The sequence below is a fragment of the Pectinophora gossypiella genome, chromosome 26 (assembly GCF_024362695.1).
Source record: "Pectinophora gossypiella chromosome 26, ilPecGoss1.1, whole genome shotgun sequence".
Lineage (NCBI taxonomy): Eukaryota > Metazoa > Arthropoda > Insecta > Lepidoptera > Gelechiidae > Pectinophora > Pectinophora gossypiella.
The window spans coordinates 6,399,125-6,422,558 of record NC_065429.1 but is presented as its reverse complement, the minus strand read 5'-3'; the positions used below and the strand labels follow the sequence as shown (position 1 = coordinate 6,422,558).

The 23,434-nt window shown below is 42.2% G+C and overlaps 1 protein-coding gene and 2 long non-coding RNA genes across 4 annotated transcripts in view; 2 read left to right on the top strand and 1 right to left on the bottom strand.

The window, feature by feature from the left end:
- LOC126378341 (uncharacterized) overlaps nucleotides 1-23,434 on the bottom strand; it is a 134,820-nt gene that overhangs the window by 7,383 nt on the left and 104,003 nt on the right. For both annotated transcript variants that reach the window (XM_050026600.1, XM_050026601.1), the window contains exons 13-22: nucleotides 23,131-23,226; nucleotides 22,094-22,220; nucleotides 20,251-20,349; nucleotides 19,597-19,700; nucleotides 18,554-18,655; nucleotides 5,059-5,122; nucleotides 4,690-4,781; nucleotides 3,095-3,541; nucleotides 2,226-2,319; nucleotides 865-969 (exon numbers count right to left, since the gene is read on the bottom strand). In XM_050026600.1, coding sequence (XP_049882557.1) covers nucleotides 865-969; nucleotides 2,226-2,319; nucleotides 3,095-3,541; nucleotides 4,690-4,781; nucleotides 5,059-5,122; nucleotides 18,554-18,655; nucleotides 19,597-19,700; nucleotides 20,251-20,349; nucleotides 22,094-22,220; nucleotides 23,131-23,226 — 1,330 coding nt within the window. The remainder of the gene's footprint in view (nucleotides 1-864; nucleotides 970-2,225; nucleotides 2,320-3,094; nucleotides 3,542-4,689; nucleotides 4,782-5,058; nucleotides 5,123-18,553; nucleotides 18,656-19,596; nucleotides 19,701-20,250; nucleotides 20,350-22,093; nucleotides 22,221-23,130; nucleotides 23,227-23,434) is intronic.
- On the top strand, nucleotides 5,983-9,347 carry LOC126378571 (uncharacterized). The gene is made up of 2 exons (XR_007568094.1): nucleotides 5,983-6,244; nucleotides 7,898-9,347. It is a non-coding gene; the product is annotated as an uncharacterized LOC126378571 (long non-coding RNA).
- Nucleotides 13,507-16,368, top strand: LOC126378573 (uncharacterized). Its single transcript, XR_007568096.1, has 2 exons — nucleotides 13,507-13,657; nucleotides 15,543-16,368. It is a non-coding gene; the product is annotated as an uncharacterized LOC126378573 (long non-coding RNA).

Genomic DNA, 23,434 nt, shown 5'->3' with positions numbered 1-23,434 from the left:
TATATTTTTGGACAATGGAAACATGAAATAAAATTCTAAAACATAACTTATTAAAAGCAGTACGTAAGACAGATCATTGTCGATAAAAAAGAAGAACGACCCAGTTACAGTTTGAATCGTCAATTTTTACATTTATTTATTATTTACAAAATGACCGTTACCATCCAATGGCATTATAAATATACAGTGTGTTAGTTACATCGTAACGAAAATCGCAAATGTATGGAACTGAAAATAATTTAAAAAAATAGTAACATATTCATGAATATTAATAAAAACCCACAGGAAATTCCACTTGATAACAACTCAGAATCATGGTCTGAATCATCCCCCTCAGTGTTCGCTACGTTGTCATTAACACTGTATTAACTTGTGCTAAGGTTTTTGGCGGCGAGCTATCGCCAAAGAATAAAGAATATTTAGATTACAAATAACAGGTTTTAAGTGCATAATTGAAAGCATGTATTAAGTGTGTAGATTATTTGTAAAATTGATATTATTATTTGTTATTGTTTTTAAATAATCTGTGTGTATGCCTGAAAAGGCAGTATTTGGTGATACTCGATGAAAAATAACAGCTGTTTGTAACCTAAATACCATGCACAGAATAAATTTCATTTCATTTCAAAGGACGTTTTCGTGGTACCGAACATAGCACAGTACCCCGCTAGCCACAAGTTAGTATTGTGACTAGGGATCGACGATCCAACGGTGTTATGTTAGAAGTTGCATATATGCGTCACGCTGTGAAAACTTCGATAGCGCGTTTCAGGACTGCATTATTGAATGGTGGCGCCATCTGTTGCCTATGGGCGGAACTAGCTGATCAACTAGTTAGGTCCGCTACAGGTTTATATAACTTACCGATGGTTGTGGGAGCATGTGGGTCGTGTTTCGGCTCCTCGGCGGGCTGGTACACCGGTAGTGGCGAGCTGAACTGGTATTGAGCCACGCCGGGGTATATCACGCCTGTACGGGAATCAACATTGAGTCAAATGTTTATGCATTCAATAATTCAGTACTTAGTTTTAGGCGGATGAGACGTTCCATGGTATAAGAATGTCTACGTACGTACGTAAACAGCCTATATACGTCCCACTGCTGGGCACAGGCCTCCCCTCAATCAACCGGAGGGGGTATGGAGCATACTCCACCACGCTGCTCCAATGCGGGTTGGTGGAGGTGTTTTTTACGGCTAATAGCCGGGACCAACGGCTTAACGTGCCCTCCGAAGCACGGAATCATCTTACTTTTTCGGACAATCAGGTGATTCAAGCCTGAAAAGTCCTTACCAAACAAAGGACAGTCTCACAAAGTGATTTCGACAATGTCCCCATCGGGAATCGAACCCGGACCTCCAGATCGTGAGCCTTACGCTCTAACCACTAGACCACGGAGGCTGTTACGTTAAGAATGTCTATGACCAGGTATTGCTAGTCCTTTACTGACGTAAGTGTTACCATTAAATCGATATCTCCCAACATTTCAAGGACGTTAATTTTATTACTGAAAATTAAAAGAATTACAGACTAAACTATTCACTTACTATTACATGTCACATATATAAAAATTCTTTTCAGGCTTGAATCACCTGATTGTCCGAAAAAGTAAGATGATTCCGTGCTTCGGAGGGCACGTTAAGCCGTTGGTCCCGGCTATTAGCCGTAAAAACACCTCCACCAACCCGCAGTGGAGCAGCGTGGTGGAGTATGCTCCATACCCCCTCCGGTTGATTGAGGGGAGGCCTGTGCCCAGCAGTGGGACGTATATAGGCAGTTTATGTTTATGTTATGTTATGTATATAAAAATAATTAAAACTAAGTAAATCTTTTGCTAAAAGTTCAACACTTCCTTGCAAAGTAAATTAAAAACATTGGTCGTGGATAATTTTTTTTTACGAAATGGCAACGCAGGGCGGGATGACGTCAGCTGATCTAACCTTGAAATGTTAGCTGTCACTTTTGAGCATACCTGGGGCCTGTTTAATAAAACTTACAATTGTAAATTACAACGACAATTTGATGTTCATTGCGTAGCTAATATGAACCTGCAAAATATTCGTGATCACACACTCCGCAATGTACATCAAATTGTCATTGTAATTTACAATTGTAAGTTTTATTAAACATGCCCCTGAGCTAACCTTGAAATGTTACCTGTCACTTTTCAGCATACCTGGTTTCCTTATACCATGATTTTTTTCTACTAACAAGCAGATAACTTACGCATGTTAGGGTCTTGAACCATCTGTTTGATCGGAAGTTGCTGCGCCAACTCTTGCTGCATGTATGGCGGACCTGCCTGCGGTGATGACGTCACCTGCAACATAACATCACGCTCTGTATCCCCGAAGAGGTAGGCAGAGGAGTATATGCCAACACTCCTCGCCAGCTAAGTTCAAGCTCAACTATCTATGATCCAAACACGGATTCAAACACAACTACTAGAGACTATCTCCCGTATTCGTATCATTATGTTGGCAGTATGATACATTCAACTCCTTTTTTTTTGACGTGACTTATTGTAAATTTGCCGCAGATGGCATTAACTACTTGGCCGGACAAATGGGGAGCGCTGAAGGCTCTCACCCGGTACAACGTTTAAGACAACAGGCCTGAGGGTGCCCAGTTGGGCCCGAACCTCGGCTCAGGGCGTCGTCTGAGAGGAAAAAATATTTGAAATAATTAATCGACCCTAGTGGGTCGATAGCGATAAGCGCCGATTGAGGGAAATCGTCGACCACGCCGGCTGGGTCGGTATCGGGGTCCTGAAGTGTTTGGTGTCGCGAGCTGATTGTCTGCCTCTATGGATAGAGTGATCGGGTCGTCGGGATCGTATATTACGTCCTTCGGACGCCGATACTTTTCAGTACCGTCCCTAAGCGGGATGTATTCGGAAGACGTTCGACTCCAGTGAGTAAAGTCCTCAAGTCGAGAACGTAAATGTCAAGTTAGAATACCAAAATGTTCATCTGAGGCCGAGTCGAGTGAACAAAGTCCTATGTAATAGAATGCGAGCCTATTGCCATGAACCGGGCACAAATCCTGGAAACCACGGAAGAATTCAAACTCAACACAGTTGACTTAGCTCTTACCTCTTCATGTGAAAACACCTGTGGATACTGCTGCGTCACATACTGGAGTTCCGGCGTTCCCTGATTGGACAACTTCGCCTGTCTATGATTGGCCACGTCATTTGGCGCCCTTTGATTGGTCGGTTCAAATTTTTGACTAGCTTCGAACGACTGCGGTCGATTCTCAAACGCTCTCTGATTGGCTACTTCATGTCTCACGTCATATGCTGGTCGGATATTGGTTGCAGGATTGTAGTTCTGATTTGTCACATCGTATGCTTGGCGTTGATTGGCCGGATTTTCTGGTGCTGGCTTCTGATTGGTCGCCGCTTCGTAAGTCGGTCTGTGATTGGTCGGCGGTTCGGGCGGCGCGTTGTGATTAGACGAAGCTTCAACTGGTTGTTCGTAACGGTTTTTGCACGGACTCGTTGGGTTTTGATGCGGTTTCTGTTCAGAATTCGTTGTATTCTGTGAATATACACACATGAATATAACATTAAAGTAGACGTATTATGGATTAGCTTCGAATGGCATTTACAATTAAATTTAGAGTTTATTTGCAAGAATACACTTATTCTAGCATGATCTTATGAAGTACGAATTAAAAGATATAATGCATGGGATTAACTGGGAACCGATATTAGGCAGCCAAATTACCGAATTGTATAACAATATTTTGTATTTTTTTTAAGAACGTCTAGGGCCCTGTGCCGAGGTTTTTCTTGCAGCTTCTTTTCCCCGGCTATACAGGTTGTGAGAAGCTGCAGTAGTTTTAAGCGGATGAGACGTTCGTTATGTAAAAATTGACGATTGGGTCGTTCTTCTTTTTTATCGACAATAAAAAGACATTTTCTCGATTTATCGGATTTAACATCTTTAAAATTATAACGGCAATAAATATTTTAAAACATCATATAAATATGTGTCTGTAGAGGACTATTTAGTGGTTCTCTTTATCTTGGTAACATACTTTTCTTTGCAGGCGCATTCCAAAAAATATTGTGACAGAGTGGCCCTTTTCATCGGAGACAGCATTTCAATTTACCACTCTGTCACATAATTTTGTGAAAAACGATCAAGCTACGTTAATAACTAATTGAGGAACCGATTAGTATTTTGCTTGTATTTTGAGTATAATAAGATAACTATATTTTTGGACAATCAAAACATGAAATAAAATTCTAAAACATAACTTATCAGAAGCAGAACGAAGGACAGATCATTGTCGATAAAAAAGAAGAACAACCCAACTGTGTTACCTACTGAATAATAGAATTTCGTAATAACACTATGGATGTGTAACGACCACCGTGGTCAGTGGTTGAGCAGTCTTGGGTTCGATTTCCGGTGGGGACATATCACAAAAATTACTTTGTGGTCCCTAGTTTGGTTAGGACATTACAGGCTGATCACCTGAGTGTCCGAGAGTAAGATGATCCGTGCTTCGGAGGGCACGTTAAGCCCGGTTACTGTTTACTGATGAAAGTAAGTAGTCGTTACATGGTCCATGTCAGGGGCCTTTGGCGGCTCAATAGTAACCCTGACACCAGGGTTGACGAAGTTGGTACTCCACCTCACAACCCACACGATAGAAGAAGACTGTGGATGTTCGTTACCTTTTCTGTGTTGTTCCTGGAACAGGAGTCATGGCGTCGACATTCGCAGCAACACTTGCTGCGGGTCTCCTCGCTCGGCTGGCATTCACAATCTGTCCACAGAATAAAAACATCATCCTCCTCCAGCGCTCATTCCACAAAATAAAGTAGTCTAAACCAGTAAGCATGCATGAACACTTTGATGAGAGTGGAAGAAGAGAAAATGGTGAGTCAGGATCGTAGTAAGTGGAATTACATGGTCTCTGCGCCTAGCGCGCCAGCGTGTCGCTATGGACTTGTAGTTCACCGGGTTGCTTGTCAAGTGGCGGTGCCGGGTTTCCGAGCTAGTAGAAAGGTTCAAACCTCTTTGGATATATGGCATCCACTCACCGTTGTCAATGAAAGAATGTTGTTTCTCCAACCTCCCTCGCTTCTTCTCGCAATTCGTCTCTGTCTGTGAACAAGAAAATAAAAAAATTAAACACAGATATTTGACATCCTCTTTTCTTTCCAACCATCTTTGCCTTGAGCATTACTAGTAAACATCCGCTGGGGTCACACTTCTTCTATCATGTGGGTTGTGAGGTGGATGACCAACCTCATCAACCCTGGTGTCAGGGTTGTTATTGAGCTGCTTAAGACCCCTGACATCATCAATCTGCCAGATGCTCTGGAAGGCGTCTGGCTCGCCCCTCCATCGTCGCCATGGTCTGCCTTTGCCCAGCAGTAGGACATCAATAGGCTATAAAAAATCACGCCTGTATCCCCGAAGGGGTAGGCAGAAGAGCATATACAACACATCGACTCCGCGCCAGCTAACTTAAAGTCCTATGTAATAGAGCACAAATCTTGGAAACCACGTGATATCGTCTCGTAGGCTGGTATTAAACTAATCTCAGCTGAGGCTGCCCTTAAGACCATGCTCAAGTCCATGTTTTTATATAAAAACTGTCACACTGACTCAGCTTTGACACTTGAGGGCAGTCTCAAATCTGAGATTACTTTATTGATACCACCCGTAAAGCCGAATTGGTGGTATTAATAAACTAATCTGAGTTTTGAGACTGTCCTCATGTCTCAATGCTGAGTCAATATGACAGTTTTTATATAAAACACGGACTTGAGCACCAGCTCTCAAGTCCGTGCTCAACTGAGACTGCCCTTAAGACCCCTTGAGGGCAGTCTCAAAGCTGAGATTAGTTAATTGATACCACCCGTAAAGTTGAATACAGTGGTTTACAGCTGAGATTAGTTTATTAATTAGAGCCCGAACCGGGATTCAAACCAGTGGCATTTCCGTGTAAGTCACGCATTCTCCGTACACGGCTATCATGGATTTACCACGGATTAGTCACCACGAGGTAAATGCTTCGTGATTTTTCCCTATATTGTTCTGCGTATATTAGTTAAACAAAATGGTTGGCAATTTTTATTCCTCTCTGCGGACAGCTGTACAGAGACGCATTCTTGGATAAAAAAAAATACATAAAATCAGAAATATATATATAGTTAATAAGCGTCATTGGAAGACACCACGTCATACCGGATTACCATAACACATACAAGTCCATACAAGGTAAGTTTATTACATTAGGAAGTGAACCTTAAGTGCCTCACCCAACAGGGTCCACATAACACCAGCTTCGTGGTTCACGCCGCGACTTGTGCTGAGTGAGGTCCCTTTATCTCAGGACGTCCACCACCGCCTTATGATCATTGTAATGAACATCCTTCTATGTTTTTTGTAATTGTTTTGTGAAAAATTTCGAGTGATGTTATTGTCTTGTCTTTGTGTGTGGCGTCCTTTTATAATAAACAATTTCTATTCTATTCTATTCTAATTGCAAGTGTTAAGTCAGTACGGTCACGAGCATTAATATGTATACACTTTGGTACCATGTCACATTAACTTTTTTGACAAATTGAACTGTAAGTCTCACTAAATGTCAAATATGTTAGTGCGACAGAGTCCTAAAGTGGGTACATTATATTGCTCATGACTGTACATCCATCGCAACATGAACTAAGCACCTACGCCTTAGAGAGCTTTCTGTTAGACCTACGTGATAGGCGAGCCGTATCGCCGTCTATAATGGTCGAGCCAACTGTTAACTCACTGGTGCAAGTTCTGTATCGGGGATCAACCGGTGCTCCGATTTGAGAATAATATAATTCATAATAATAAAAAATGTATAATTATGCGTTTTATACAGGGCATCGTGACATCGTAACGAAAACTTTGCGGGATGCTTCAGACCATGATTCTGAGTAGATATCAAATTGAACTTTGCGTCGCAAAAGCATTGGACTGAATATATACAGGGTGTTAGTAACATCGTAACGAATACTCAGAGGGATGATTCAGACCATGATTCTGAGTTAATATCAAGTGGAATTTTCCGTCGCAAAATTCATGTTATTTTTTTAGTTTTTTTAAATTATTTTCAATTCTATACTTTTGCGATGGAAAATTCCACTTGATATTAACTCAGAATAATCAGCTGAATCATCCCTCTCAGTATTCGTTACGATGTCACTTACACCTCATACAAGTACATACAGTAGCCATACAAGTAGGTATGGGTGTTAGTGACACTGTAACGAATACTGAAGGGGATGATTCAGACCATGATTCTGAGTCGATATCAAGTGGAATTTCCTGTCGGAGAAGTCATGAAAATTTTAGAGCTTATTTAAATTATTTTCCGTTCCATACTTTTGCGACGGAAAATTCCACTTGATATCAACTTAGAATCATGGCCTGAATCATCCCTCAAAGTTTTCGTTACGATGTCACTAACACCCTGTATATTGCTACCTGTACGTACTTGTACGGGGTGTAAGTGACATCGTAACGGGATGGACAGTTATTATCATCATCTCCCTAGAATTATCCCGTTTTTCACAAGGCCCGCTTACCTATCCTGAAGATTTGACAGGTCCGGTTTTTCATAGAAGCGACTGCCTGTCTGACCTTCCAACCCGCGAAGGGAAAACCAGCCCAATACAGGTTAGGTCACATACCTCCGAAAATGCATTTCTCGGGAATGTGGGTATCCTCACGATGTTTTCCTTCACCGCTGAGCACGTGATAATCATTTATGATCGAAACATGAATTCGATAACAAATCGACAATCATTGGTTTAGGTCTGTGCTTAATTCACAGACAGTACAGTACAGTTGGACAGTATGATTCTTTTTAAACGATTTTTTCTTGTTCCCTTACAGATCAAGAATGCCACGATACGTTGTATTGGCATTTTTTATTTTGACCGTATTCAACATTGCCAGTTTGGCACTTTCGACTTCGGACACCAGAGGGTCGACTATGGGTGCCAGAGTCTTGGCACCTATCGCCAGATTCACCTCAGATGCCAATGCCAGTCACTACCCAATGACAGACGACGAAGCTTTGTTACTCCTGTACCAGGTCGTCTTGAGACCTTTCATGGATTTGAGCAGCAATGACTTCGGAGACAACGGCATCTTCGGGGCGGTGATATGTCCAGAAGATATGCCCTATAACTGGATCACCAAGTCTTGCAATGAAGTCGCAACTACGGTGGAGACTCCTCAAGAACTCGATTAAGGTTCACATTGGCCCCGATTTCCGCAGACACCTCCTAACTTTACTTTAAATTACACCTGTCATTTTCTTATCCACCGAAAATGAAAGGGACGCATGATTGACAGCTCTTAATTTTGGGACGAATGGGTAAACGAATGAATAACCCGGACGAGTCAAAAAGGTATCTCGCTGGTATGCAAACCGTTTGACGTGTGCTGTCAACATAATTCTGTCGGGTTATTGGCCAATGTAAAATTTTTAGACGGTTATTTGTGATTTGTGCTTAAAATTGACGTGTGTTCCATAAATTTTATGCTTGTCGATTACCCGTCCTTTTCCTTTTCGTCGGATAAGAAAATGACACATATATCTTAAAAAAAAAATTAGATGGTGTTTACAGGAATTAACACCATTATTCGTATAAGTGTAGTCACTGTGGCACAGTTCGAACCCCGGCACCGGACTTATTGAGTTATTAATTTATCTTAAGCGCAGTTTTCACTGACACAGTTGCCTCGAGCATTACAGACGGCGATACAGCTCACCTATCACGTTGGTCTAACAGAAAGCTCGGTGAGGCGTGGATGCTTAATCTTCTTGCGATGGATGTGCGTCTGACTACCCCATTATGTGAGCTTATGTTGTTCGTGTAAGTCTGGCGATAAAGCTACACACACAGGCGATACGGCGGACAATGCGAGAACTTCTATGAAAACATCATGGGTCCGTTTACCTAACCTGAAGATTTGTCAGGTCCGGTCTTTTACAGAAGCGACTGATTGTCTGGCCTTCCAACCAGCCCAATACAGGTTACATCACATACGTCCGGAACGCATTTCACGGGAATGTAGGTTTCCTCGCGATGTTTTCCTTCACCGCTGAGCATGATTATCATTCATGATCTGAACATGGATTCGAATATCAAAGATAAGATACCTAAGTGTGCCTAACAAGAGCTGCGGGTTCAAATCCCATCAGAGTCAGAAATGTTTTCAATTTAATTTTCTGTTGGTGAGTTTCCCTAAGCAAGAGTGAGTGCTATAAAAACAAAAAATATCTAAGTGTAGTTTTTGTTATGATAAAGATACGCAATAAATTACATTAAAATTGCTTTTTTGTTTGTTTTTTCTTATAAGTGTTTTTCTAATTTTCTTAAAGTGAACGCTGAAGTCTTCAAAACCCACTATATTATCTTGAAATTTTACACAGCACAAAATATAATTAACACTAATTAAATTAACATTGGAGATGTCCTTAGAAAAGGTTTAGAAAGATCTACTCTGAACCGGCGTGCGTGTTTGAAACGATTGATGAATGTGGAGGAAGCAAGAGAAGTGTGTCAGGATCGAAGCAAATGGAATTCTATAGTCTCTGCTTACCCCGGTGGGAAATAGGCGTGAGTTTATGTATGTATATGTAAATTAAAGAAAAAAATAAACAGATAAAAAATGCCTTGAACAATGCGCACATCTTATAATACGAATCAATTCAATATCTGCGGTACAAGGACGTCTTGAAACGTAACCTGACCGCCTGCGAGATTTCCACTGAACGCTGGGAGGACCTTGCTGTTTTAAGACCTGGCGTCACTGTGTCCAAACAGGGGTGGCCAACTTTGAGCAAAATCGTCTGAAAGAGCTCGTCGAGAAACGCCAAACACGCAAGGATCGTCTCAAACCCATCTATAGCTACACCTTCAACTCGGATGGACAGCTATTCTGCCTCCAATGTGAGCGGGTTTTCAGAACAAAGTTTGGCTTTGCCAGTCCTATTCGAGCGCACGAGAGAAGAGACTGAGGTCGCCGTTGTCGGATACGACAAGGAGGACTATATATATACAGGGTGTTAGTGACATCGTAACGAAAACTTTGAGGGGTGATTGAGGCCATGATTCTGAGATGATATCAAGTGGAATTTTCCGTCGCAAAAGTATGGAACTGAAAATAATAAAAAAAACACAAAAATTTTCATGAATATTCAGACTGAAAATTTCCACCTGATATTAACTCAGAATCATGGTCCGAATCATCCCCCTGAGTATTCGTTACGATGTCACTAACACCATGTATATATACACACACACGAATTAGAAGGTTAAGTGAACGCAACATTGTACAGCGCCATCTATATTGTTTTTGAGGAACGTGGAATTGAAAGTCACTCATTTTTGTATAGTGCGTTCGTTGTGGGTAAAAAGGAAACTGCAGTGCATAGGTATGTTATAAGGATATTGTTATCATCCGACATTATATTCCCTGTATTAAAAGTATTTATGACGTGTATGGGTTTTTTTACATACATACATAAACTCGTAGTAGGCTGAGCTATAAGCCATCTACGGGGTCCACAGGTGGCGGATAGTGGAAAGGCCATCAGATATGATGGTTAGCTGCGAATATAAAAATAAGCAGTCCCCGACCAAACACCGACAGGATTAGCAGAACGCAGTGGGTAGCTCACTGGGACGGGCTAACCTATAAAATTCTACTTAGGTTCTATGACGATCTTGTGACGTAGCGAGTAGGCGCCGCTACTTCAAAAGCGCACCCCTGATGCCGGGCAGAAGCGGTATCAGCACAGGTTGGAGGGCGAGGAAATGGATTCTGGTAGGGCTCTAGCTAGAACATCACCGATTGAGAAATTGGTCGGTGTACTGCGGAACGGAAGGCGATTGGGGCAACCACCGTTCTACACACCCTATCTATGGAGTGATGGCGATTACTCCACCGACAAGAGCGCAGCTCTTAAATAAAGAGAGAGACATAAACTCAAACACGTAGCCACACCACGAGGCTGGGATCTTATTTCTGAATCGCTTGCCCGAGGGACGTAACGAATACTGAGGGGGATGATTCAGACCATGATTCTGAGTTGATATCAAGTGGAATTTTTCATCGCAAAAGTATGGAACTGTTTTTTTTTTTGACGTGACGTATTGTAGAATTGCCGCAGATGGCATTAACTACTTGGCCGGACAAATGGGGAGCGCTGAAGGCTCTCACCCGGTACAACGTTTAAGACAACAGGCCTGAGGGTGCCCAGTTGGGCGCGAACCTCGGATCAGGGCGTCGTCTGAGAGGAAAAATATTTGAAAGAATTAATCAACCCTAGTGGGGCGATAGCTGATTGAGGGAAATCGTCGACCACGCCGGCGGGGTCGGTATCGGGGTCCTGAAGTGTTTGGTGTCGCGAGCTGATCGGCTGCCTCTATGGCTAGAGTAATCGGGTCGTCGGGATCGTATAGTATGGAACTAAAAAAAAAACACTAAAATCTCTCATTCTTCAGAACTGTCAAAATTTAGGAACACTCAACAGTGCTGCCGCCTACATTTGAGCTTCTAGTTTTTATCCTCATTAGTCAGTAGGGCACAAAATGAGGTAATGAACTGAAAAGACTTGATAATAATTGTGTAATTTACAGAATTGACCACAAATTAAGAGGAAAACTTATAATATAACACAAGCTGGCCCTGGCCTTTTTGGTGAGCTGCGACACCCATATACCTTTATGATTTCCAACTAAATATTCATCATCATCATCAGCCCATTAACGTCCCCACTGCTGGGGCACGGGCCTTCCCTATGGATGGATAGGGAGATCGGGCCTTAAACCACCACGCGGGCCCAGTGCGGATTGATGGTTATTAACGACTGCTAATGCAGCCGGGACCAACGGCTTAACGTGCCATCCGAAGCACGGAGGAGCTCGAGATGAAAACTTTTTTTTTTGTGGTCACCCATCCTATGACCGGCCTTTGCGAAAGGTGCTTAACTTCAACAATAGCAGACCGAGCGCGTTTACCGCTGCGCCACCGAGCTCCTCAACTAAATATTAATCTAAATAACAAAATATTAATGTGTGTATATTTTAATGTTGTAAATGTATATGTGTGTCGTAGGTTTTACCTGAATAAACTTTATCCCAATTGGGGCAGTCAGAGGTACATCTATCGCAAGATGAAACTAAGCACCCACACCTCACCGAGGTTTCTGTTAGACCAACGTGATAGGTAAGCCGTATCGCCGTCTACAATGGTCGAGCCAACTGTGTTAGTGAAACTGCACTTGAGACAAATGAATGACTCATTGACTGACACACTTCTCTTGCTTCCTCCACATTTATCAATAGCTTCATACACGCACGTCGGTCAGAGTAGATCGTACTGAACCTTTTCTAAGGGCATCTCCAATTTGGTCAATGTACGTCCTTCTAGGTCGTTCTCTACCAGCCCTGTTACACTGCCACATATACTGCTTTCGTAATCTCATTGGTTTAAACCAATCAAACAATCTCCGTGGTCCACTGGTGGAGCGTTGGACTCACGATCCGGAGGTCCTGGGTTCGATTCCCGATGGGGACATATCACTAAAATTAGGTACTTTGTGGTCCCTAGTTTGGTTAGGTTAGGTTAGCTTCATTGCAGGCTGATCACCTGATTGTCCGAAAGTAAGATGATCCGTGCTTCGGAAGGCACGTAAAGCCGTTGCTCCCGGTTACTACATACTGATGTATCTAGTCGTGACATGAGCCATGACAGGAACCTTTGGCGGCTCAATAGTAACCCTGACACCAGGGTTGATGAGGTTGGTACTCCACCTCACAACCTACACGATAGAAGAAGATCTCATTGGTGCAAGTCCGGTACCGGGATTCAAACCGGCGTTCCCCGTTTGTGACGCAAGCCGGTTTACCACAGAACCATAGTGACTCACAAACTTAGTAATAATAATAATGAAATGACTGTCTGAACAAATGCAAATGAATCGTATAAATGTATGCCTATATACGTCCCACTGCTGGGCACAGGCCTCCCCTCAATCAACCGGAGGGGGTATGGAGCCTACTCCACCACGCTGCTCCACAGCGGGTTGGTGGAGGTGTTTTTACGGCTAATAGCCGGGACCAACGGCTTAACGTGCCCTCCGAAGCACGGAATCTTACTTTTTCGGACAATCAGGTGGTTCAAGCCTGAAAAGTCCTTACCAAACAAAGGACAGTCTCACAAAGTGATTTCGACAATGTCCCCATCGGGAATCGAACCCGGACCTCCAGATCGTGAGCCTAAAGCTGTAACCACTAGACCACGGAGGCTGTTGCAAATGAATCCTAAGGGAATAATATTGCGCGACTCATAAGCGGTGGACAGGGGGCGGACGTGGGGAGGGAGGGACGTGTGTGTGTGTGTGTGTGTGTGTGTGTGGGGGGGGGGGGGGGTGTTGCTATTGGCTGCGCGTGAGTTGAAGATATCGTGCCAGTACCAGTCGTGCTTTGACGTCCTTATGCGTCGGTGAAGACTCGACTTTCGATTCAAACTTATTTTGTATTTATAATAGATTAAGTATTTTTTGACCTAGTGAATTTTAATTGTTTACGAAGTGAAGAAAAAGTGTAAATTACCATTCTGTTCGTACTCTGAAGGGTTAGTATTTAAATTGCTTTTATTCTGGATTCCGAGCGAGTTTTCTTCTCGTGTGGGTTGTGATAGCAATACCCTATATCATCAACCCTGGTGTCAGGGTTACTATCGAGCCGCCAAAGGCCCCTGACATGGCTTATGTAACGACTACATACTTACTTTAGCAAGTAGTAGCTGGGACCGAATGCTTAACGTGCCCGAAGCACAAATCATCTTACTTTCGGACAATCTGCTGATAAGACTGTAATGTCCTAACCAAACTAGGGATCACAAAGTGATTTTTGTGACATGTCCCCACCGGGATTCGACCCCGGGACCTACGGATCGTGAACCCAACGCTCAACCACTGAATCACGGACGTCTATTCTTACCAGCTGCTTTAGAGAGAGCTGATGATGGGCTGGTTAACAAAAAGATCGGTGAGGTGAGGGTGCTTAGTTCATCTTGCGATGGATGTACCTCTGACTACCCCAATTGGGATATAGTCGTGAGCTTATGTTATGTTATGAGTTTTCCTCTTAATTAGTGGTCAATTCTGTAAATTACACAAGTATTATCAAGTCTGTTCAGTTAATTACCTCATATTATACATTGTTTTAAGTTTATCGCGGTTATCGCGGCGGGAGTCTCATATCCCTGATTTAAACGCGGTAAGAACCCGTTAGTATGTGTTTAATTCCCTCATTCAGCGCTTATCGCTATCGACCCACTAGGGTCGATTAATTCTTTCAAAAATTTTTCCTCTCAGACGACGCCCTGAGCCGAGGTTCGCGCCCAACTGGGCACCCTCAGGCCTGTTGTCTTAAACGTTGTACCGGGTGAGAGCCTTCAGCGCTCCCCATTTGTCCGGCCAAGTAGTTAATGCCATCTGCGGCAAATCTACAATAAGTCACGTCAAAAAAAAAAATTATATATATATGTGTTTAATTACCTCATATTGTGCCCTACTGACTAATGAGGATAAAAACTCATCACCTCCTTTGCGAAATGACGTAAATTCAAAAATTCCCTTCAACAAGTTTATCCATGATTACGTTGATTTCATTATCCCGTTTTTCACGGGGTCCGCTTACCTAACCTGAAGATAAAAACTAGAAGCTCAAATGTAGGCGGCAGCACTGGTGAGTGCACGAATTAGAAGAAAGAGATTGGAAGTGAGCACGAAACGCGCGCCATACAAGTATTAGCAAATAGTTCATACTTCAACTTTGCACTCCACTCGTCCGCAATCTATACGACACCCGGAGCTCCACGATAGTACATTAAAAAGTCGTCTCGTGTATTATAACCTCATCATCAATTTAAGAGCCACGCTCTTGTCGGTGTAGCATTTTCCATTCCAGTCTATGACGGACAGACGTCTGCCGGAGGGACTGGCCGGAATACGCACAGGACCAGGAAAAATGGAAAGAGGAAGGGGAGGCCTTTGCCCAGCAGTGGGATCTTGTATGCTAGATTAGATTAGAAAGTCACTGTACCATTCAGAGGCGGAGGACAGAAGTCCTAGTACGGCATTGAAATAGACTATTCTAGGCGCCATCACACTCGCGTCAGACAGAGTACTGTGGGGCGGAAGACAGGAGGGAAACCACTGCCCTATTTGTCCCTAAAAATTAGCATGGAGAATGCTACAAATGCTACACCGACAAGAGCGTGGCTCTTAAATTAGTGATGATGAAAGTCACTATGGTCCTGTGGTATACCGGCTTGATTCTCAAACGGGAAGCGCCGGTTCGAACCCCGGTACCGAACTTGCACCAATGAGTTATTAATTTATCTCTTATGCGGCTCACCACCACGTTGGTCTAACAGAAGGCTTGGTGTGTGGGTACTTAGTTCACCTTGCAATGGATGTACTATTTTTCAACGAATCCTTTTTCATTTTCAGAATCCAATATGGCGTTCTACCTATTCAGCTTCATCGCTATATGCCTGGTAAACATCAAACTGGTTCACGGTGAATCCAGTCCCTTACGCATCCAACTCACTCGCAGCATTAGCGAAGCCAACCTGATCGAGCCGATGAAACATTTGGCCAACCGTTTCGGCAACGACTTGCCAAATCATTTGGCCAATACAACATTGGACGGTACCGATGCGTTGTTATTTATGTATGAGGTTATTCTAACCCCGTTTATGTCGAAAGATGGCAATGATTTTGGCAACGTGTGGGATGCTGGCCAGTGTCCTGTTGACACGCCCTACGACCCTGTTACAAGGACTTGTGGGTCCCCCATCAGTGGGCTGCCGACTGGTGATATTGTCGATTAGTACACGAGGTGTCGTAGCTCATTTTACGATGGTAACCATCGATTTGTTGTCGACTACTGTGCTGTTTTCTAGGAACCATTTATTTATGTTATAGTTGGGTTAGGTTAGGTTAGACCTACACAGGGTGTTAGTGACATCGTAACGAAAATTTTGAGGGATGATTCAGACGATGATTCTCAGTTTATATCAAGTGGAATTTTCCGTCGGAAAATTATGGAACGAATAATAATTTTCCGACAGGAAATTCCACTTGATATCAACTCGGAATCATGGGCTGAATCATCCCCCTCAGTATTCTTTACGGTGTCACTAACACCCCTACCTACTTTTATGGCTACCGTATGTACTTTTATGGGGTGGAAGTAACATAGTAACGAACACTGAGAGGGATGATTCAGCTGATAATTCTGAGTTAATATCAACTGGAATTTTCCATCGCAAAAGTATTGAATTGAAAAAAAGAAAACTTAAAAAAAAATCATGAATTTTGCGACGGAAATTTCAACTTGATATTAACTCAGACAGTAACGGTAAACGCGCTCGGTCTGCGATTGTTGAAGTTAAGCAACTTTCGCAAAGGCCGGTCTTAGGATGGGTGACCATAAAAAAAAAGATTTCATCTCGAGCTCTTCCGTGCTTCGGAAGGCACGTTAAGCCGTTGTTCCCGGCTGCATTAGCAGTTGTTAATAACCACCAATCCGCACTGGGCCCGCGTGGTGGTTTAAGGCCCGATCTCCCTATCCATCCATAGGGAAGGCCCGTGCCCCAGCAGAGGGGACGTTAATGGGCTGGTGATGATGATGATGATTAACTTAGAATCATGGTCTGAATCATCCCTATGAGTATTCGTTACGATGACACTAAAACTGTATATCTATATCCTATTATATTACACTTAGAAATATGAATGAGTGAGCGTATTCGCGCCTTGTATTGATGGATACTTTGAGATGTCATAAGAAGTGCATGCTAGTGAAAAGACGACCTGCAGTGTACAGAAAAACCTCCTCCAGTTTATGAGACACCGTATTAGATAATGTTGTTGAAAACTTTGTTATTACATTGGGGGACTTTCCAATCGGCGTTTCCTCGTTTAAACTTCTATTTTCATGGATAACAGACATATGCGTCATAATTAAAACACATAAAAACGGGTTCTCACCGCGTTTAAAGTAAGAAGATATGACGTTATTATGTGTTTTAATTATGATAATAACCGCGTAAACTTAAAACAATGCGTAGACATATGCGTCTTTTATCTTTGGTTTTGGGTATAAATGATGACCCTTTTTATAACACCAAGGTACAATTACGTCTTCCACCCATTATTATTCTGATAATAATAAAGAGAAGCAATATAGGTAGCAACATCCTTCTTTACATTATGTGATCGAAATTTTAAGCAACAATTAGTTTTACATATGCTTCTGTCATTACATTAGATTTTTGAAAAATGAATAAAGGGTCATCATTAGAATAGAATAGAATAGAAAAAGTTTATTATAAAAGTTCATTCATACCCAAAAGCAAAGATAGAAGATAATAATATATTTGTTATCCATGAAATTAGAAGGTTAAACTAAGGAATATCTTTACAGCGCCATCTATATTATTTTTGAGGAACGGAGCCTAGAAAATCCCTCATTTTGGTATATAATTGGTCAAAGATAAATTATGAAATTCTGATTACTAAATAAAGACAGATCTAGAACTGACAAAAAACGTTTCATTTTTTTACTTAATTTATTTATGAATTTTAATTATAATAAGTCCGAAATTTTATCACGTTTTTCTATGACGTCACAGTGTGCTTTTTCATACAAATTCTAAAGTGAATTCGTGTTTTGACGTTTAGTAAAAATTAACTGATTTGACTAGTTGGAAATTAGCCTAGTCCTTCAATGTGGCTTCCTTAACCCCCGTAACGTATAAACAGCCTATATACGTCCCTCTGCTGGGCACAGGCCTCCCCTCAGTCAACCGGAGGGGGTATGGAGCATACTCCACCACGCTGCTCCACTGCGCCACACCCGGGACACTTCATACAAACAACCTCGATTTACACAGACACTACACATTGACGTTATCGTACACGCGCATGTGCGTGTGACGTCTAAGGCTTGAAGACTTAAATGTTCGAGGGGGTGAGGTAAACCTAGCTCAGCCGCTGGTGGGGAGCGGAGAGTTGCCTTTCTATACGTAGTATTATTCCTTATTCTATTCTACTTCTGTCGTGTGGGTGAGGGTGGATTACCAACCTCATCAACCGTCGTGTCAGGGTTACTATTGAGCCGCCAAAGGCCCCTGACATGACTCACGTAACGACTACTTACTTACATCAGTAAGTAACGTGAACGAAGTACGGATCATCTTACTTTCGGACAATCAGGTGATCAGCATGTAATGTCCTAACTAAGGATCACAAAGTAATTTTTGTGATATGTCTCCGCCGGGATTCGAACCCGGGACCTCCGGATCGTGAGTGTAACGCTCAACCACAGGACTACGGAGGCCGGTATTCTATGCGGGTTGGTGGAGGTGTTTACGCTTAACGTGCCCTCCGAAGCACGGGAACATCTTACTTGACGCCAGCGATAAAGAAAACAGTTTGTTCTAAGTTCATTCTACCTTCTGGTCAGGCATGTAGACGTTGGCGTCATTCAGTATGGGCGGGTTGTTGGGGTCGAAGTGGTACACGCTCCCATCCGGGTTGGTCAAGGGCCGCCCGGTCTGGAACCAACAATATTTATTTATTAAAAAAAATACATTGTTTTAAAACATAAAAACATAAACAAGCGGCAAAGAAAAAGGGTAGACAGATATGTCTGCCCGTAGAAAATTATGCATCTACCTACTCCACTCCAATCTCATCAGTCATCCCGTGATCATGGCACTTGCAACAGTGTCGAAATATCGGGAGTCTCATATCCCCATTTAAACGCGGTAAGAACCCGTTATTATGTGCTTTAATTATAAAAAAAAATATATCTTTATTCAGTAGGTAACATAGTTACACTTTGAATCGTCATTTTTACATAACGAACGTCTCACCCGCCCAAAACTACTGCAGCTTCTCACAACCTGTATAGCCGGGGAAAAGAAGCTGCAAGAAAAACCTCGGCACAGGGCCCTAGACGTTCTTTAAAAAAAAAAAAACTTGAAATATTGTTATACAATTGAGTAATTTAGCTGCCTGATATCAGTTCTCAGACAGTTAATCCCATGCATTCATATCTTCCAAATAATCACTAACCTTATATAACATTTTTTGTAAAGTTTTTGTTTAACTACTGTCTTAAAACAGTTGAAAGGCAAATTCTGAATGTCAATGGGAATCTTATTGAACGAATTAATTCTTCTTCTTATCGTGTGGGTTGTGAGGTGGAATACCAACCTCATCAACCCTGGTCTCAGTGTTATTTCTCAGCGTTAAGCCGTTGGTCCCGGTTACTACTTACTGATGTATGTAAGTAGTCGTTACATGGGCCATGTCAGGGGCATTTTGCGGTTCAATAGTAACCCTGACACCAGGGTTGGTGAGGTTGGTACTCCACCTCACAACCCACACGATAGAAGACCTAGTCTCATTTTGTCCGATGACGTCATGTTCTATGGAAGAAATGGGACCTACCCATCGATTTTGGTATTTTCGTCCATAAATAGCGTGTTACCTGTGGGTGGATGACGAGCGCGCCGGCCGGCACGGCGGAGAGGTCAGTGACCGCCCACACCACGGCCACGCCCTCAGGGTTGGCGGGCTCCGGGGATGCGCCACCTGCGGGGTGGTCAGGACGATATAACACAGCATAGCGTCATCCCCAAACCTAGGGGCCGTCCATTAAACATGCGAGGCTCGAGAGGGGGATGGGTCCATGAAAAATCACGAAATATCATAAGGGGGGGGGGGTGTAGTAATATAACATAACATAAACTGCCTATATACGTCCCACTGCTGGGTACAGGCCTCCCCTCAATCAACCGGAGGGGGTATGGAGCATACTCCACCACGCTGCTCCAATGCGGGTTGGTGGAGGTGTTTTTACGGCTAATAGCCGGGACCAACGGCTTAACGTGCCCTCCGAAGCACGGAATCATCTTACTTTTTCGAACAATCAGGTGATTCAAGCCTGAAAAGTCCTTACCAAACAAAGCACAGTCTCACACAGTGATTTCGACGATGTCCTCACCGGGAATCGAACCCGGACCTTAAGATTGTGGACCTAACGCTCTAACTACTAGACTACAGAGGCTGTTAATGTGTCTTTGACCTAGGACATTACCCATTGTAGGTTTGTTAGTCGTGGCACTGCCTACCCCATACTGACCTGTGGGCGAGGGTGTGACGGAGTCTGTGCTATGCAGGCTGAGCGTGCGATACCCTGAGCTAGAAGGAGACAGCCGCCAGCTGCTCGAGGCCAGGTCCCCTGCAAAAGCAAGATAATATTAATTAATTAATTAAGTATTGACAATTACTTCCGTACAATATCCCAGGAAGAGGAAATGACTGAAAACCAACGCTAGATGGCGCCATAGCGTGGCTCCATCACAGCACAAGCTGAGCCATTTCCTTTTGCCCGTACTCGTAATATTCATAATTACCTAGTTCTTATAGCAAAATGTAAATTGTTACTCGCAATAAATTTATTTTATTCTAATTCTTACTTTATTTAAGTACTACCACATCATATACTTGGTTGTAACACGATCCGTGCTTCGGAAGGCACGTTAAGCCGTTGGTCCCGTTTACTACTTACTGATGTAAGTATGTAGTTGTTATATGAGTCATGTCAGGGGCCTTTGGCGGCTCAATAGTAACCCTGACACCAGGGTTGATGAGTTTGGTAATCCACCTCACAACCCACACGATAGAAGAAGATATACTTGGTGTTAGTGACATCGTAACGAAAACTTTGAGGGATGATTCAGGCCATGATTTTGAGTTAGAATAGAATATAAATCATTTATTTTAGATATAAGTGTTAGTATAACAGTAGAAGTGAACATTGTAATTACAAACTTATTTCTAAAAAGGGACGCCAGCTCAGCAATATGTTGTGACACTCCGACATTGATGGAGTGCCACAACGCTGATTTTCAGCTGTGCCCCAAAAAAAAAACACTAAAAAATTAAATATAAATGCTTAAATCTAGATAATCAAAACAAATTAAAATTAATGAGCTGTGTTAATAAAGTGTGCATGCAGAGGGTGTAATTGCGTGTGTTTGTTAGGATGTGTGTGTAGTAGTGCGTGTGTGTATGTGTGAGTATGTAAGACATATGGCCCGGATAGTTAGGATAACTATACATTGTTTTAAGTTTACGCGGTTATTATCATAATTAAAACACATAATAACGGGTTCTTACCGCGTTTAAATGGGGATATGAGACTCCCGATATTTCGACACTGTTGCAAGTGCCATGATCACGGGATGACTGATGAGATTGGAGTGGAGTAGGTAAAAGAGGCTATTGAAATCAGAAAACATAAAAATTTCAACAGGGAAGACGGGTTCAAATTATCGACCATGTGGAATCCAGTAGTAGGTGTTGTAAAAAGCTTGAAACGGCCTAATGTGGTGAAAAAACGTGAGGACACAGTGAGTGCGGTTTGTCGTAGTGAGTTTGGTGCGAGTTCAGATGGTTCCGAACATTCCGATATCAAAAACATAAACAAGCGGCAAAGAAAGAGGGTAGACAGATATGTCTGCCCGTAGAAAATTATGGATCTACCTACTCCACTCCAATCTCATCAGTCATCCCGTGATCATGGCACTTGCAACAGTGTCGAAATATCGGGAGTCTCATATCCCCATTTAAACGCGGTAAGAACCCGTTATTATGTGTTTTAATTAGGATAACTATAGGTCAAATTATGGTCGCGTAAATAAATTGTTGCCGGTTGTCATACAATTATGAAACCAGTTACCAGTTGATAACATTTTCGTGAATTTTCCGACAGGCTGGCGGCCTAGGGGTGGCCCAATTCGCCCTCACCTACTGTTACATTATGCCTTTATTTATACTTAATGACATAGTATGCCAAAACACTATTATGTCAAATTATTATTATGAAAAAAAAAATAATAGTACAAACTCAATATGACAAATTAAAATATGACAAGACAAATTAGGAGAACAAAATGGAATTCCTGTTTACTTTCACGTACCTTGCCGGCTGAGCAGTCGCGGCGGGTCCGGTTGTGGTCTTCCGTAGCCTCCGAAGCTGTGACTCTTGGAGACGGGGCCTCGCTGGCCGGACCCTGAACTGGGACCAGCGCCTTCTAGGGACTGCACCTGGAATTAGAAAGAAAGAGCTTTATTATTTTTAGAACAAAGTTTTGAGAGCCGAATTATTGTTTAACAATACTACACTATACTTTATAGCTTATGTTTGTCTGGGGCGCCACGGACACCACAGTAGCAAATAAAAAACAAAACACGAAATAACATATAACACCTACCTGTATATATCTTGTATTTATATCTATTAATTTTATTCAAGAAAAACGTAATAATAAGTTCGACATTTTATCACGTTTTTCTATGACGTCATAGTGTGCTTTCTCATACAAATCCCATAGTAATTTCGTGTTTTAGCGATCAATAAAAAGTAACTGATTTGACTAGTTGGAAACTATTAGATTAAAAAGTCACTATCGTACTGTGGTACAGTCACGAGCAATATAATGTACCCACTTTAGGACTCTGTCGCACTAACATATTTGACATTTAGTGAGACTTGCAGTTCAATTTGACAAAAAAGTTAATGTGACATGGTACCAAAGTGTATACATATTAATGCTCGTGACCGTACACCCTGTATAGGCTGTTTATGTATATCTCTGTTGTCATAATACACTTCTCATCAAAAAAATCGATTTTTAACCAATTTTTTTTTTTTATGTTTACCATAATAATAATAATTAGGCAACGTGGGCCCACTTGTTAGCCACAAAAAGAAACTGGTGCCAATTACAAACCACTTACAAACTATGTTAGTACTTAGTTATAATAATAAAATAGGTACAGTCATGAGCAATATAACGTACCCAATTTAGGACTCTGTCGCACTAACATATTTGACATTTAGTGAGACTTGCAGTTCAATTTGACAAAAAAGTTAATGTGACATGGTACCAAAGTGTATACATATTAATGCTCGTGACCACCCTGTATAGGCTGTTTATGTTATGTTATGTGTTACCTTGAGTAGCCTGTTCCTGCCTCCTTCCGGGGTGAGCAGCTTGATTTGTCCGGAGTTCAACCACTGCCACTGGGACTCGTCCTGGTTACAATTGTCCTGCAAACACATTTACAAGTTCCAGGCATGTTGTGGATATGAAATTTCGGATACGGATTTAAGAATGATTATTATACCAGATACGGTTACGGATACGGATAATATATCATTTCGGATTATCCGTTAGTTTCGGATAATTTCGGTTACGGATATTTTTTTAAAGAATTTCAAAAGTAAAATACAAATTAAATAAGTAATAGAGTGGTTT